This window comes from Periplaneta americana, chromosome 16 (assembly GCF_040183065.1).
Source record: "Periplaneta americana isolate PAMFEO1 chromosome 16, P.americana_PAMFEO1_priV1, whole genome shotgun sequence".
In the NCBI taxonomy this organism is placed as follows: Eukaryota; Metazoa; Arthropoda; class Insecta; order Blattodea; family Blattidae; genus Periplaneta; species Periplaneta americana.
Genome location: NC_091132.1, coordinates 163,491,831 through 163,507,963, shown reverse-complemented (window position 1 = coordinate 163,507,963; position 16,133 = coordinate 163,491,831). Strand labels below are relative to the sequence as shown.

General features: G+C 36.5%; 1 protein-coding gene across 3 annotated transcripts in view; it reads left to right on the top strand.

The window, feature by feature from the left end:
• Positions 1–14,874, top strand: part of LOC138691722 (jerky protein homolog-like) — a 61,081-nt gene extending 46,207 nt beyond the window's left edge. For all 3 annotated transcript variants that reach the window (XM_069814021.1, XM_069814022.1, XM_069814020.1), the window contains 2 exons: positions 789–926; positions 12,278–14,874. In XM_069814021.1, the coding sequence (XP_069670122.1) occupies positions 789–926; positions 12,278–13,867 (1,728 nt within the window). In that variant the 3' untranslated portion in view covers positions 13,868–14,874. The remainder of the gene's footprint in view (positions 1–788; positions 927–12,277) is intronic.
• The last annotated feature ends 1,259 nt before the right edge of the window (positions 14,875–16,133 follow it).

Genomic DNA, 16,133 nt, shown 5'->3' with positions numbered 1-16,133 from the left:
GGCTATATTTTATTTTGATGAGATTTAAATTAATTAAACATTTGAAATCTTAACAGTTTACATAATTTTAATCAGAACAAAGCAAAGAATCCTTTATTGTATCATGAATAGCAAAAAACTGAGGTCCATTGAACCTGAAATAACGCCTAAAAGTATCATCATTCAAATCGAAACCAGTGTCCAAAACTCGTTCTTATTTTCGTAAGATACAATGTGATATTCACATATATCTGGCTTTAATTTTAGGCCTACTTTTTCTTTTCATTAACAAAATATGTTCATGTAACTCCATTCCCTCATCATATGAATACTCAGATTCAACATAGCGTTCGTACGTAATTTGTAAAGTATGACAATATACTTACAGGTTATATATATAAGTACGACAATATACGTAAATACATAACCTATAATATTTCGCCCAACGAGTCATTACTGTGATCAGAAAAATGCTTTCTGCATGAAGAAAGTGCATAGATGATCCTAGCGAGGTGTGATCTGTGATAGCGTGAACTCGCCAAGTGTGTGGAGGAAGGCTCTTTGCCTCTTTCTCGCAACACATTTCTCACTAGCGAAAACTCTTCAAGTGTGTTACGGGCCTAACGAAGTGAACTGCACTTTGTAAATGTCGGCCAGAGAACCTTAGTGTGGTCGGCCGGTGTGGGTTTGGGAATGCGTCACCAGAGGGCTAGCACAATATATCTGAACAAGGTCGAAGTGCTGGGCCATAATGCCCCCCTCCGTTAAATTGAATTCAATCATATGCATTATGTCTCTGTCTTCTGCAGGAAGGGAATCTATTGGATCTCCACGTGGCTGGAATAAAGACGGAATGTGTGGACGACAGCTATGATCTCATATTAGAGACTAAAGTTGAGGAAACTGCAGTGCCAACTGAATTTGTTTCGATGAAATGTAAAGATGAGGTAAGTCGAGTCCATACAGTGCACTGACTAAAATTCTTGTTCCTGAGTCATTGTTTATAAGTTCATACCAGTTGCTTATGTCATTATTATGAAACACACCACAGTACAGTCCAATCCATAGGTGTGCCGTAAATGGCTTTCGTTCGTAATATTTTACAATACATTTCCTACATTTTCTAAATTAAAAGGAAAAAAGCATTGCATAACCAGAACAAGAAATTATTGCAAATGTTTAATACTTCATGAAACGACAGATGAAAAGTTAGATACGAATTGTGTCGAATTGTCTTCATTAATAACAAACATTCATGAAGTACAAGAATGAGTTGCTGAAGCGACTCGTTTGATTTCAAGGGGAACAAGCATTGCGTAGCCAGAACCAAGAAATTATTGCAAATCTTTAATGCTTCATGAAACGACAGACAAAAATTAGATATGAATTGCGCCGAATTGTCTTCATTAATAACAAACATTCATGAAGTACAAGAATGAGTTACTGAAGTGACACATTTGATGTCAAGACTGCTAAATAACCCAAAGAAGAGACATACTGAAATAAGAAAATACGTAATTCGATAAACCAAGCAAGAAACCCCGTGTTCTAAAAAAAAATAACGGAAACAGAGGACTATGAGAATTTAATTTAATGAATTAATTCTCGCATAGCATGTGTTTACTAGGAATGGTAATCCTTGGAAAATGAGACAGTCTTCGAGAAATAGGTCAAGAGAAAAGTCGTCGATTCGATTCTTGTGTTGTGTTGACTGATAATATTGTCGAGCTTGATGGATGACCTTTGTACGATGGTAATTCCTATACCTATCGCATTCGCCGTTAACAGGGTTAAATTCTTATTTATTAATAAGACTTATGGCCAGTTTCTCCAACAAATGTTTAATTTGGCTTAACTAGTGTTAAATTAACAGCCTGTTTATTTTTAACGTTTTTTTAAATCTATTTCCCATTTGTCCAACATAATTTTGTTTAAAACCACCAACAATTAACTATAATGGTCGTTAATACTATTTTAACCACTCAATAGCAGTTGGTAATGATTTTACACATGTAAGGCAATTTTTATTGGCTAATATTATTCTTTAAACTCTGTATTGTAGAGTAAGTCATGAAACATGTATAAAATCTTAAGCTGGTACAGTAGGCCATGATCGATAAAGAAGACAAGTGAAAGTTGTGGGAGACTACTATTGAAAAATAATACTATTATAAAGTAAGGTTATAGTACTAATGCTAACATGTGACTTCTAACTTTTTACTGAAACATTTTCAATATAATACTCACTGTGTATTTTGAAACTCTACTGATATTGGCTATAGTTGAAAAGAGCCAGTATCATAGAATCAGGACTAAATAGTAGACGCTCAATTGGAGTAAATGGTCTGTTTCTGTTTGTAGGATGTTCAAGTTTGGTTTAAAGTTCTTGTAAAATTTTGAGGCCTACTTGTTTTGAAAATCTATATTGTCACAAATTGAGTATCATGCATAGTATATAAATCATCATACATAGTTCTTGTCACGTTGAGATCCCACATTTTCTAAATATTCAATATATAATAGCTCGGTGTCAAAATAAACAGCCAATATGATAAACAGTTCATTTTTGAAGATTATCTTCTCTATATTTGCTTCCCAATGTGTGTTTTAAGTGTTATAATCAGTCATTCACGAAACATTCCTTAAAGAGAGACATAAAACATTATTTCGAATACTCCTCTGTGTAATCTATTTTTAAATAAATTTATTATTCATATATTAATACTAGAATGCAGGAAGAGAAGAACAGAGCACCATCAGTATCTGCTTCAAGAAATGAAGTTTTCTTTTAAATACATGTGTGGGTTTTCAATAGTTTTCAGTTTTGCCTCCAGATTAGAAACTCTGTGCTCTAGTTTCTCAGCTACTGGAGCGTCATTTTTCTTATTTTTTTTTGTTGGTTATTTAACGAAACTGTATCAACTACTAGGTTATTTATCGCCGATTAGATTGGTGATAGTGAGACGGTATTTGGCGAGATGAGGCGGAGGATTCGCCATAGATTACATGGCATTCACTTTACTGTTGGAGAAAACCTCGGAAAAAAAACAACTAGGTAATCAGGCCAAACAGGAATCGAACCCGCGCCCGTACGCAACTTCAGACTGGCATGCAAGTGCCTTAAGCAACTTTTTATCGTATTGGTATAATATATTAGCATTTGTGTCCTAACTGTAACTTGCAGACTTTTTTCAGCATTTTTCCTGATTTTAGTGAACTTTTTAAAGTGTAGAATTATATTGAACCTTAAAAATGAATGGTGAATTTGCAAAACGACTTAAGTTGCTAGAAGTAGTTTTGAGAAAATAAAAGAAAACTGTTTGTAGCCTCCCTGAACCATATGTTATTACAATATAATTTTTTATTTGTAAGAGATATGTAAGAGAAGAAGTTTTATTATAAAAATTCATACTTTTGTATTCTTCAGGTCGTAAAAAATTTAATTATCTTCAGGACTTAAGTTGTTATGCAAATTAACTTCAATCCTGCATCTTAATTATTATGTTACTGACATATAAACATGTTTAACTAAATGCATTTATACCAAAATCATAAAATAACCTTATTGCAATATAGCTGAACAACATTATTTTGAACAATTTGTTAATCTCAAGAGCACAGACAACTCTTAGGAGTTTTATAACGAGACCACTGCTTAGTTTCATCTTTCAATTCTTTGTTGTCTCCCATGCTATAATGTTTTCGTGAAATGTACGCAAGTCTTCTTCATCACGAATGTACTTAAGCATTTTACGAATATCTTGAATTTTGGTTCATTGATCGGGGATAAACCACTGTGTTGGAAAGTGTGGAGAAAGAATGATGCTGAAAATGATCAAGAAGTAGAAAGGGAATTGGTTGTCACTGGCTGAATAGAATTGCCTACTGAAGGATGCACTGGAATGAATGGTAAACGTGAGTTAAGTTCGGAAAGACTTACCATTGATAACAGACAAAAAACAATCTGTCAGCTGAGTGTATGATTAAAATTACATATTTTGTAAGTTTCTCCAGTACTTCACATGAAAAACAACTTAAGTCCAGGACTGAAGTCGTTTTACTCCTTTACCAAATATTCTGCTGCTAATAAAAATTATACAAGAGATGTAGATTACAGTCATTCTGCTACTAAACGATTCCCTTTGTATACAGTAACATAATCATGCCCTCAACTCAAAACCCCCAAAATGTGGACTTAAGTCGTTCTGCAAATTCACCATTCAATTGTCTCATGACTCAAGAGGATATCCCTATTTGCAGGAAGAGTCATGTAACGTTCACACAGTGGAAGAAGATGTGATGCCACGACCATTCAAATGCTATGAATGTGGAAACTGTTTCTCGGATTTTGGAGATTTCAATATTCATGTGCGCGTGCATACATCCGAGAATCCATTGAAGTGTAATATTTGTGAAAAGAGTTTCTCGAGTTCTTCAGAACTAAACAAACATTCTCAGAAACATACGGATGAGAAAACATTAAAATGTGACATTTGTCAAAAACGTTTCTCTCAGTATTCGAAATTAAAATGTCATGCACGCACACATACTGGCGAAAAACCATTCAAGTGCGATGAATGTAACAAGAGCTTCTCGAAATCTCATCATTTAAAACAACATGCTCGTGTACATACGCGTGAGAAACCTTTCAAATGTGGTGAATGTGACATGAGCTTTACGAGATCGGCTCATGTAAAACAGCATGCACGCGTGCACACAGGAGTCAAACCATTTCAATGCGATATCTGTGAAAAGAGTTTCACCCAGTATTCTCATTTCAAAGTTCATGCACGCATACATAACGGCGAGAAACCTTTCAAGTGTGATGATTGTGACATGACCTTTTCGAGGTCTGATCATTTTAAACAACATGCTCGCGTGCATACGGGCGAGAAGCCTTTCAAATGCGATGAATGTGACATGAGCTTTTCGAGATCTGATCATTTAAAACAGCATTCTCGCGTGCATACTGGCGAGAAACCTTTCAAATGCGTTGACTGTGATGCGAGCTTTTCGAGGTCTGATAATTTGAAACGACATCATTTAAGACATCATGTTCGCATGCATAGAGGGGACAAACAATGTAAAGGCGACGTCAGTGAAAAGAGTTTCTCATAGTATTTTTTTCTTCATTGCATGTACGTGTAAATACGGGCGAGAAACTTTATGAAGTGCAATGAATGTGATAGATTTCGAGATCTAATCGTTTAAAACATCATGTACGCGTGCAGATAGGTTTTAAAGCATTTACGGGGTTAGGTACAGCTTTCAGCAGTAAAATTTAGAAATATTCAACATGATTGCCTTTATTTACTGTATGTTGTACAATAATGAAAAATAGTATGTGTAAAACACTGTCCTGCTGTCTGAAAGAAAAAAAAAAAAAAAAAAACATGTTTACGATTTTTTTTTTTTTTTTAAATAAATATTTTTTTTTTTTTTTTTTTTTTTTTTTTTTTTTTTTTTCAAAATATAGTTCACTATGCAGTGATGAATCGTGTCGCACATAACTAAAAAACTATCCAACATTCTGTGATTATATTTTTTGTGTTATTTATACTTGTCATGTCCACACCTGTGGAGTAACGGTCAGCGCGTCTGGCTGCGAAACCAGGTGGCCCGGGTTCGATTCCCGGTCGGGGCAAGTTACCTGGTTGAGGTTTTTTCCGGGGTTTTCCCTCAACCCAATGTGAGCAAATGCTGGGTAACTTTCGGTGTTGGACCCCGGACTCATTTCACCGGCATTATCACCTTCATCTCATTCAGACGCTAAATAACCTTAGATGTTGATAAAGCGTCGTAAAATAACCTACTAAAATAAATATACTTGTCATATCTACAATATGATGCAAGATTACTTCTCTACCTTTGATAGATGGTCTGATAAAAAATAAATTCTACTAGAACGTACATTTGTGACAACCAGAGCTACATCAGCGGATATTAAACGCATAAACATATAAATGTGTGATGATTTAGAGACTGATCCAACAATGTCGTACACATGTTTTGCTCCTTTTGTTCTCAATACACGATGAGTATGCATCTCTTTCTGGAATCTGCTTTGGTCAGGATTGAAAAATTGAGAAGGGTTGACAATGTGACTATCACGTATTTGTCTGATTTCTTTTCGAAAGCAGTTTACCAATATGTTCAACTCGTTCTTCTTCCAGTACTATCTCCCTACTTTGCGTGATCGATCGTTCGTACACCAGTATTATATCCAGGGGCGGATGCAGGGGGGGGGGTTAAGGGGATATATACCCTCCCGAAATTTTTAGAAAAATACGAAACAAGAAACAAAAATAATATTAATTTTAATTCGTGAATGTACATAGGAATTAGAGAGTTTTCCACGTAAATTCTCTTTGCTAAAGTGGTAAATTCCAAGTACTGCAGGAAGACAATCACAGCTTTCTTACTTCGAGACAGAGAGTCATGAAGAGTATTTTAGGCTTTTAATTTTCCTTCTATTCTTAGACTATTTCATTGGTCAGCTCAAGGACAGGTTTTTAAATCATAAGGGAATCCTAAAGTCCATACAAACTTTTCTGCCTTAAAACATAGCGCGAGCATCAGATGAAGATTTAGAAACTGCTGTTCAGGCTGTAGTAAATCAGTGGCCCAATGATGTTATGCATCACCAGAGTCTTTCTTCAATGAATTGAAGATGTGGAGAAGAAATTTCCTTGATCAGAAAAATCTTCATCTACTACCTACTGACTTTATATCATCTCTGTACAGGTGCAATGAAATTATTTTTCCCTGCACTCACAAGACGCTGAAACATTTCTACACATTGCCTGTAACTACAGCAACACCAGAACGATCGTTCTCAACATTGCGGTATTTGAAGACTTACTTGAGGAGCAGACAGATTAAATGGACTGGCCTTGATATATATACATAAAAATGTAGAAGTAAAAGCTCATGAAGTACTGGATGAAATGTCTAAGAAGCCTCGTCGCCTTCTTCTGCAAATGTCATTCTGTCATTGTTTTTGTATTGCAGTCATTGTAAATGTTAAAATTGAAAAATTATGGTTTATTTAACAATGCTCGCAATTGCCGAGGTTATATCAGCGTCGCCGGTGTGCCGGAATTTTTTCCCTCAGGACTTCTTTTACATGCCAGTAAATCGACTGATATGAGGCCTGACGCATTTAAACACACTTAAATGCCATCGAGCTGGGTTGGGGCAGAACCCGCAACTTCGAGCACAGAAGGCTATACCAAGTACGCTACTCAGGCCAATTTGTAAATGTTTGTGACTCGAAAACAAATTGTGAGTATATAAACTTATTTCTCATTACTCCATATTTACTATCTCCTCAAGTCCCTCCCCGAAAAAAAATCCTGCGTCCGCCCCTGATTATATCGTTTCTTGAATTTATTAACTCAAGATTAAGCCTGCTGTTTGGATCCATGATAGTCTTAATGAGAATGGCCCATACTCGTGATGTCTTGTGATGTATCCTGGCAGCCAATTCTTCTTTATTCGTGAAATAGCGGAAGACTTCTGTATTGCTATGGGTCACAGTTACGGTAGGATAGAAATATTTTTTAATTCTTGTAAAACCGGATGCTGATTTGATAAAGCGTTAATTATGCATAATAATTTTCAATGGCATTGGCATTTTGCCATTAATATTACCATAGCAGCAAAACAAATAAGCCTTATTCTTCTTGGAAGTAAAACTGCAAATATCCGTAAGAGTGATTTTACCAATTTTGGCAGAGACGAAACCAACTCATATTTTGCTCCTCGTTGATTCTTGGTCAGGAAACAAAGACAGCAACTTTCTGCAACAAAGTGTCCGGCCGAATGTGAACTTCAAGGCTGATCCCACCTGGTCGTAAGTCAAGATCCAGCTTCTTGATGTCTATTTCTTCATGCCTAATAAAAACGTCTTAAAGTATGAGACAGACGTTGCCATATCGAACGAACATTGAAGAATTCAATATCTGGTCCTGAGAGAATTTTCTGAAACTTACAGTCTTGGCACATTACCAGTTTATGGCAGAGATCTTCAGGCGATTAATCAGGTTTGCTTTCTTCAGATGCGGTTATCTGCATGAAAGACCAGGAAAGTGTCGGACACCGCTGGAGTATTGTTTTGAACTATTTACAAGGAATCATTGTTCGATGTGTAATGGATTGAGAGTATTCAGATGTGCTCACTGCACTTCTACGTTTGTGTTTACAGCACTGTCTCATCAAAGAATTACCAGTGTAATGTTGAAAAGCATCAGTAATTATATTAAGTGTCTCAATATTTCAAAATTTTCTTCAGTGTATGGGAATATTAGTCAAAAGTACTTTAATATACCGCATGGCATATTTATAGCCTTATATTTCTTCAACCCCTTGACATAGGCAGCTAGTTTTTTTTTTTTTTTTTTTTTTTTTTTTGGGATTGAATATGTCTTTAGTAGATCTTTAAACTGGAATAAGTTACATTCTTCACTGTGAGTTGCATTTTCGAAAGGTTCCCTTGTTAGAGGCAAGAGGTTTCTAGATATAGCATCAGTGCTTAATGCAGTAGGGTAGTCCATCAAAGAGATCAACAGAAACAACATCGCATACGGCATTCAACGGTTACCTCGTATTTTCCAAAATATACAGGAACACGCTGTGGTTATATTGAAGGGATGTTACCACTACTTCATTTGCAAACCTCGTATTACACGCCTTGTATCAGACTTAATTTTATACGCTATTTGTTGCTGTGCAGGAGAATTTTATTTTAACAAATTATTTTTATTCTGATTTGTGTTTATTGTCATAAAAATATCTAGTCCACACCTGTGGAGCAACGGTTAGCGCGTCTAGCCGCGAAACCAGGTGGCCCGGGTTCGATTCCCGGTCGGGGCAAGTTACCTGATTGAGGTTTTTTCTGGGGTTTTCCCTCAACCCAATGTGAGTAAATGCTGGGTAACTTTTGGTGCTGGACCCCGGACTCATTTCACCGGCATTATCACCTTCATCTTATTCAGACGCTAAATAACCAGAGATGTTGATAAAGCGTCGTAAAATATCCTACTGAAATAAAAAAAAAATAAAGATAACTATGATTTTGGAAGAAAATTAGCAAATATTTCATTAAGTTAATCTATTTTGGTGTGCCTTTCTGTTGTTCATGTGCACTACGATAGTGTTTTTTTTTTTTTTTTTTTTTTTTTTCCCGAATCACGTCAACACGAACATGAATGCTTGGAATCTGCAAACTCTCGTTCGCGTTAGCGTCTGTCTCTATTGTTAATTTTTATGATTCCGTTAGTAATTGTGAATCGATCCTTTAAATAATCTGACCGCACGCTTTTGTGTTCGCATTGCGTTTTTCTTTACTTTTCACTATGAATGCTTCCTGAATGCAAAGTTATTGTTGCTGTTATTATTATTATTATTATTATTATTATTATTATTATTATTATTATTATTAATATTAATATTATTCTGCGGGCTAAAGCAGGGAGATGCACTATCACTTTTACTTTTTAACTTCGCTCTAGAATATGCCATTACGAAAGTTCAGGATAACACAGAGAGTTTGGAATTGAGCGGGTACATCAGCTTCTTGTCTATGCGGATGACTTGAATATGTTAGGAGAAAATCCACAAACGATTAGGGAAAACGCGGAAATTCTACTTGAAGCAAGTAAAGCGATAGGGTTGGAAGTAAATCCTTGAAAGAGTGAGTATATGATTATGTCTCGTGACGAGAATATTGTACGAAATGGAACTATAAAAATTGGTGATTTATCCTTCGAAGAGGTGGAAAAATTCAAATATCTTGGAGCAACAGTAACAAATATAAATGACACTCGGGAGGAAATTAAACGCAGAATAAATATGGGAAATGCGTGTTATTATTCGGTTGAGAAGATTTTGTCATCTAGACTGCTGTCAAAAAATCTGAAAGTTAGAATTTATACAACAGTTATATTACCGGTTGTTCTGTATGGTTGTGAAACGTGGACTCTCACTTTGGGAGAGGAACAGAGACTAAGGCTGTTTGAGAATAAGGTTCTTAGGAAAATATTTGCGGCTAAGAGGGATGAGGTTACAGGAGAATGGAGAAAGTTACACAACGGAGAGCTGCACGCATTGTATTCTTCACCTGACATAATTAGGAACATAAAATCCAGACGTTTGAGATGGGCAGGACATGTAGCACGTATGGGCGAATGCAGAAATGCACATATAGTGTTAGTCGGGAGGCTGGAGGGAAAAAGACCTTTAGGGAGGCCGAGACGTAGATGGGAAGATAATATTAAAATGGATTTGAGGGAGGTGGGATATGTTGATAGAGACTGGATTAATCTTGCTCAGAATAGGGACCGATGGCGGGCTTATGTGAGGGCGGCAATGAACCTCCGGCTTCCTTAAAAGCCAGTAAGTATTATTGTTATTTATTATTATTATTATTATTATTATTATTATTATTATTATTATTGTTATTACTATTATAGAAAGGGAGCCTAATTTGGGGATGTATCCTATTATGGGGAGATAGTGTTTTTCTACGAAGGAAGTGCTGCCATCGTGTCAAAAGCATGTGAAGCATTTCTCGGCAGCCTTCCCGTTACCTGAATCTGTTTGGCTTTAATCTGAGCCAGCTGCTTTATCCGTGAGGACGTGTTCTAATTTTGTTACAGAAGTTACGTTTCTGCAAGATTGACAATTCGAAAAATTTGTAAATAGAGGTAAGTATTTGTCCTTATTTTAATATTAATAATATGAGTTACAAAGTCTGAAATATCGAATTACGTATTGTGTTGCAATTCCGAGATCACTATGGTGCTCATAAGTATTAATTTATTTGGTAAATGTACGTGTCCCAATTTGGGGAGTTGTTGGTTTCCTAATTTGGGGAACTCCATATTAGGATTCATACTGCTTTTATTGTTCGTATACAGTCTCGTGTGTATGTAAAATTATTTTCGTAACATGTAAGATATAACTAAATCGTCAAACGCTTGTGATTTAATAGAAAAAAGTAAATAGCTGTATCCTGTAAGATTCGGTGTTCGATGATCAGCAAAATGGCTGGCAAAACATTAATTCGGCCAGAGATATGCACCAATAATGTCTTATGTCAAAGATTGTCAATGTTGAAAGAGGAAGTGATAACTGAAGTCCCAGAATCGAGTTATTGCTAATGTAATTTGTGATTTTTATACCAAAGACCACTAAAGAGCGCAAATAAGGTGCATATAATGATATGATATGATATATTTCGTCACAGCACTTCTTTACATGTAATGGTGTACCTCACATTTCTGTATCCGGTGCCACCATTAACATATTATTACAATAACACATTATTTGCAGTACACGTCTGCACAAATACTCCCAATTACACTATGTACCTTTTTTTGTTACTTGGTCAATCTCCCCTTTACTGTTTCTTCTACATTTCATTTGCTATTCTCTATTTGTTCATTAATCCTAATATATCTAATATTATATACTCCTTTCAAACCCCTTTTTTCCTCTAACTACTATTCACTAAAATCTCAATTTCAATTTTTCTCTATAAATTATCATATTGAATTATTTGTCCTATTTGTTCTTTGACCTTTTCTCCTATCTTTCTCGTATATTCATTTACTGTTCCAACATTCAAATATGCTGTCACTTGTTCACTTCTCTTAACCCTTTCTCACTATTTTCACTCATTCCTATTTGCGGTCACTTTCACTTTCCCACTATTCTGCTTACACCTAATCCTTTTTCACTATTATCACTTCCTATAAATACTTATATTTTATTCTACACATCTGCTTGTATACCTACTTCCTCTCTCCCCTATACTTCTCGATCTTTTACAATTTGACTTTACTTGCACTTTTTGATCACATCCCCACATTTTGTAATCATATCTAATACCTCTGCCATATCCTCATCTGTCGTAGGTTCTGACCTTTCTTTACTGTTCGTCTCTGCCTTATTTCTATCTCTGTCTTTCTTTCTAAATAGAGTGCATATGACATTATACAAGTTTAAATTACAGAAGACTTTATCATGAGAGGATATAGTAGTTGTAAGTCAGTATCTTAGGTACACTTTCTTTAGATATGATTTCTTAGCATTTATTTATCTGACTTCAATGTAATTTTTGGACCTAATAAGCCTATATTGTAAAAATGCACACCATTTCCGCTCTTGAATAATTTCATACCTGCACTGTCGTAATTTATTTTTAAGTATCACTGTGGAGACTTTGTAAACTATTCTTAAAAATTATAACTTGTATTTATTAGATGGTAATTTCAATATTGTTCTTTACTTCCAGATGTCTGGTAGAAAAAAATGGGACCCTCAGCGAATGAGGGCAGCTGTTGAGGCTGTTAAAAGCAAAGAGATGGGAAGCTTCAAAGCATCTCGAATATTTGGTGTGCCTCAGACCACGCTGGAGAGATATGTCAAGAATGAGAAAAGGCCTGAGGAAATTTTCAAGGAAAAATTAGGACGAAAACCTGTTTTTGACCCAGAAATGGAGGACGAGCTGGCAAGACATTGCCTTACGATGGAAGAACGTTTCTTCGGTTTATCGAGAAGAGACGTCTGTCAGCTGGCCTTTCAACTGGCAAAACAAAATGATTTGCCGAATCCATTTTCGAAGGGGATGGAGCAAGCGGGAAAGAAGTGGCTGAAAAATTTTCTTCGCAGGAACCCACAACTTTCTGTTAGGACTCCTCAAGGACAGTCATTCGCGAGAGTGAAAGGATTTACTCCGGACGCAGTTGGCAAGTTCTTCGACGTATTCGAGCCTGCAATGAACACCATCAACTATAATCCATCGAGATTGTTCAACTGTGATGAAACAGGCATCACTGTGGTCCAGCATAAACATACAAAAGTTGTAAGTCTCAAGGGAAAAAAGCAAATCGCTTCCCTCCAAGCGGCAGAAAGGAGTGCATTGATCACCATTGTGACCTGCATGAGCCCTTGTGGACAGTTTATACCACCCATGATCATTTTCCCCAGGAAAAATATGAAAATGGAGCTTATGAATGGTGCACCACTTGGATCCATCTATGCCTGTCACCCCTCTGGCTGGATACAAACGGACATTTTCACCGAATGGTTTCGTCACTTTCTCAGGAACGTAAAGCCAACTGAAGATGACCCCATTGTGCTAGTTCTGGACGGGAATTTCACTCATGTGCGGAACATTGACGTCATCACATTGGCCAGAGAAAATCATGTTTCAATTGTGTCGCTCCCACCTCACAGCACACACAAAATGCAACCCCTGGAGGCGTCATTCATGGGACCCCTGAAAACATTTTATGCCCAGGAAATCGAAACATGGAACAGAAATCATCCGGGGAGGGTTGTGACAGTGTATCAGATTGCGGAGCTTTTTGGCAAGGCATATTTGAGGGCAGCTACAGGGGAAGCAGCGACAAATGGGTTCCGAAAAGCTGGCTTATTTCCTTGTAACAGAAATATTTTCGGATCACAAGACTTTCCACATCCAGAGATATCGACTGAAGATAATGCTCTCCAGCCAGATGGCAGCATCATGCCTGGAACTTCCAACCAGACATCTAAGAAAAGACACATAGCAGAGATCAGTTTTATACCGGAATTAAGGACTCAGCAGAGCTCGATGAGATCTCAGTCTGATTCTACTAGGCTTGTTACTGGCCACCCTTGTAAGAAGCAGTTAGAGGATTCCCAGAAAAGGAAAGAAAAGACTTTGGACAAGCCAACCTGCCGAGGAAGAGACCCGTTAACAAAACAAGCATCTCGTCAGAAGAGGTCACTTCCAGAATCGCCATCAGATTCAGATACTGACAGTGATGTGAAGTACTGTGGCACTGACAGTGAAGATGTTGAGTGCCTCTATTGTTCCGGTTTATTTTGCAAGTGTTAGACCTACTCTTATATCTCTTTAAAATAGGGGTCCAGAAAATTGACCATATAAAAACAATGTTTACTGTTTTCACTTTCTATTATAAATTGATCAATGTAGAAATAATTTTTATGAAGGAAATACAGGGTGTACATAAAAGAATATAGCGATTTTAAAGGTGTTTAATGATACTTTAACTATAACAATAACAAAACTCTTGTTAAATGAAAGACTAACGTCTCAAGTTTACATTATAAGTTCATAAGTGTTTAATATAAACCCCGTTTGTTACACGGCACGCATAAAGCTTTGGATGGGAAAGAGCGCAAATCACAGCAAGTTTTGAGGAGTCTCGTTCGGATTGTATGTATCATGGGGTTTTTGAGATCCCCGGATTCTGACATTGTGCGTGTTAACCTTTCCACTAAGATGAAATGTTGATTCATCACTGAACACAACACAATCAAGAAAGTCATCATTTTCCTGCTGCAACATTTCAAGCACACAGCATAGTCAGTAGGCTTTGAAGCCTGTAACAATTATTGTAAACGGTAGGGATGCATATGTAGGCGTCTTCTTAAGACTTTCCATACTGTCATCACTGGCATTGCAAGTTCCTGACTAGCCTTCCTAACAGACTTTTTAGGACTTCGTAATAAAGAGTTCCGAACGTGTTGAACATTCTCCTCAGACACTCATGGTTGTCCCCACACTTTTACCTTTACACAGACAACCGGTCGTTACCAACTGGTTATGCCATCGACGGATATTGTTGGCATTTGGGGGATCACGATTAAACTGCCTATGAAACGCACATTGAACTGTTATAACCGATTTACAACTCTCAAACTTCAAAACACAAAATGCTTTCTGTTGATGTCTTCTTTTCTCTTTTATTTGAGCCTATAAACATTTTTCTATGCTTAATCTGAGTCATAATATAACGAATATAAACTGCTATATTCTTTTAGGTACACGGTGTATAATCTGAATTAGTGAAATAAACAAAATATTGTACTTGAAAGTTATTCTGTTTGTTTATGTTTTTACAGAGTATTTTAACAAACCTCCCCTAGTTAGATTGCTTTCATCTATGCTACTACTACTACTATTATTATTATTATTATTATTATTATTATTATAAGTAAAAGTGACGTCATGAATTGAAGACCTGCCACTTCTTCCATTACTAGTACAAGAATCTGCTTCATTGATGAAAATATCGGACAAGTAAACATGAAGAGGAGCTGTTCACTCAGTTATACAATTCCCATTTTTTGCCTCCGACCGAATCTCAACCTACAAACGAAATTGTAATACGACTCCTAATATTGTAGCTATGGCAGCAGCCCTAAATCTTCTCATGCCAGGTAACCTTCCTGGCTGACAGCTATATCCTGAGTAACCACCACTGGCACTAGGTCCTCTCCACGAAAATGTCCGACGTTTAGAAATGTCCACATAGAAAATTCGTCCATGCCATAAAAATGTCCTTACCTGAAAAGGTCCACTGTCAGCAAGTCCTCGTCTTAAAAATGTCCTACGTTCGAAAATGTCCACATATAAATTCGTCCATTTCCCTAAACTGTCCGACAAGGAAAACTACAAGGAAAGTGTCGAGGAATTTATTGTCATTTCAATTATGTTATACATATCACATATGTAATAGAAAAAATACATCTATTGTTCATCTTGAGGGTCACTATATTATTTCAAATCGCATGATATCGCTCTAAGAATCGAAACATTTCATTCCTATCTTTGTAATCTTCGTAATTACCGACAATGTTGAAAATTCTCGTTTGATTATTTACTAGTTGCTTATTATTTGTATGCCCACCAAGGACCTAGGTTACTAAATGTTCTGTTTCCGATTGCTGTTGTTGCAAATGGCTAATGAATCGCCAAATGTTCACGTGATGTGCCTCCACGTCGTTGGAATTGAGACTGGAATCCTTGAACCACATTATTCGTACGCTGTCTGCATTAATTACTAATTCATAGACTCCATGTCTCAAGAGAAAATTAGGGGGAACTGCTCGCCTTCGCCCTCTTGTCGGATGACCAGTAATATATTTAGCCCTTAATTATTATTAATACAGTTAGTAACTCATTTCTGTTGAACAGCTTTGTATGTTGGACCTTTTTGTATGGACCTTTCGTACGATGGACTTTTCCGTATGATGTGCTTTATCATATGGTGGACCACATAGACGTTGGGCTTTTTCACTCCATAGACGAAATGTATGTAGGACTTTAAATGTTGAACTATTTAGTTTGTGGACAT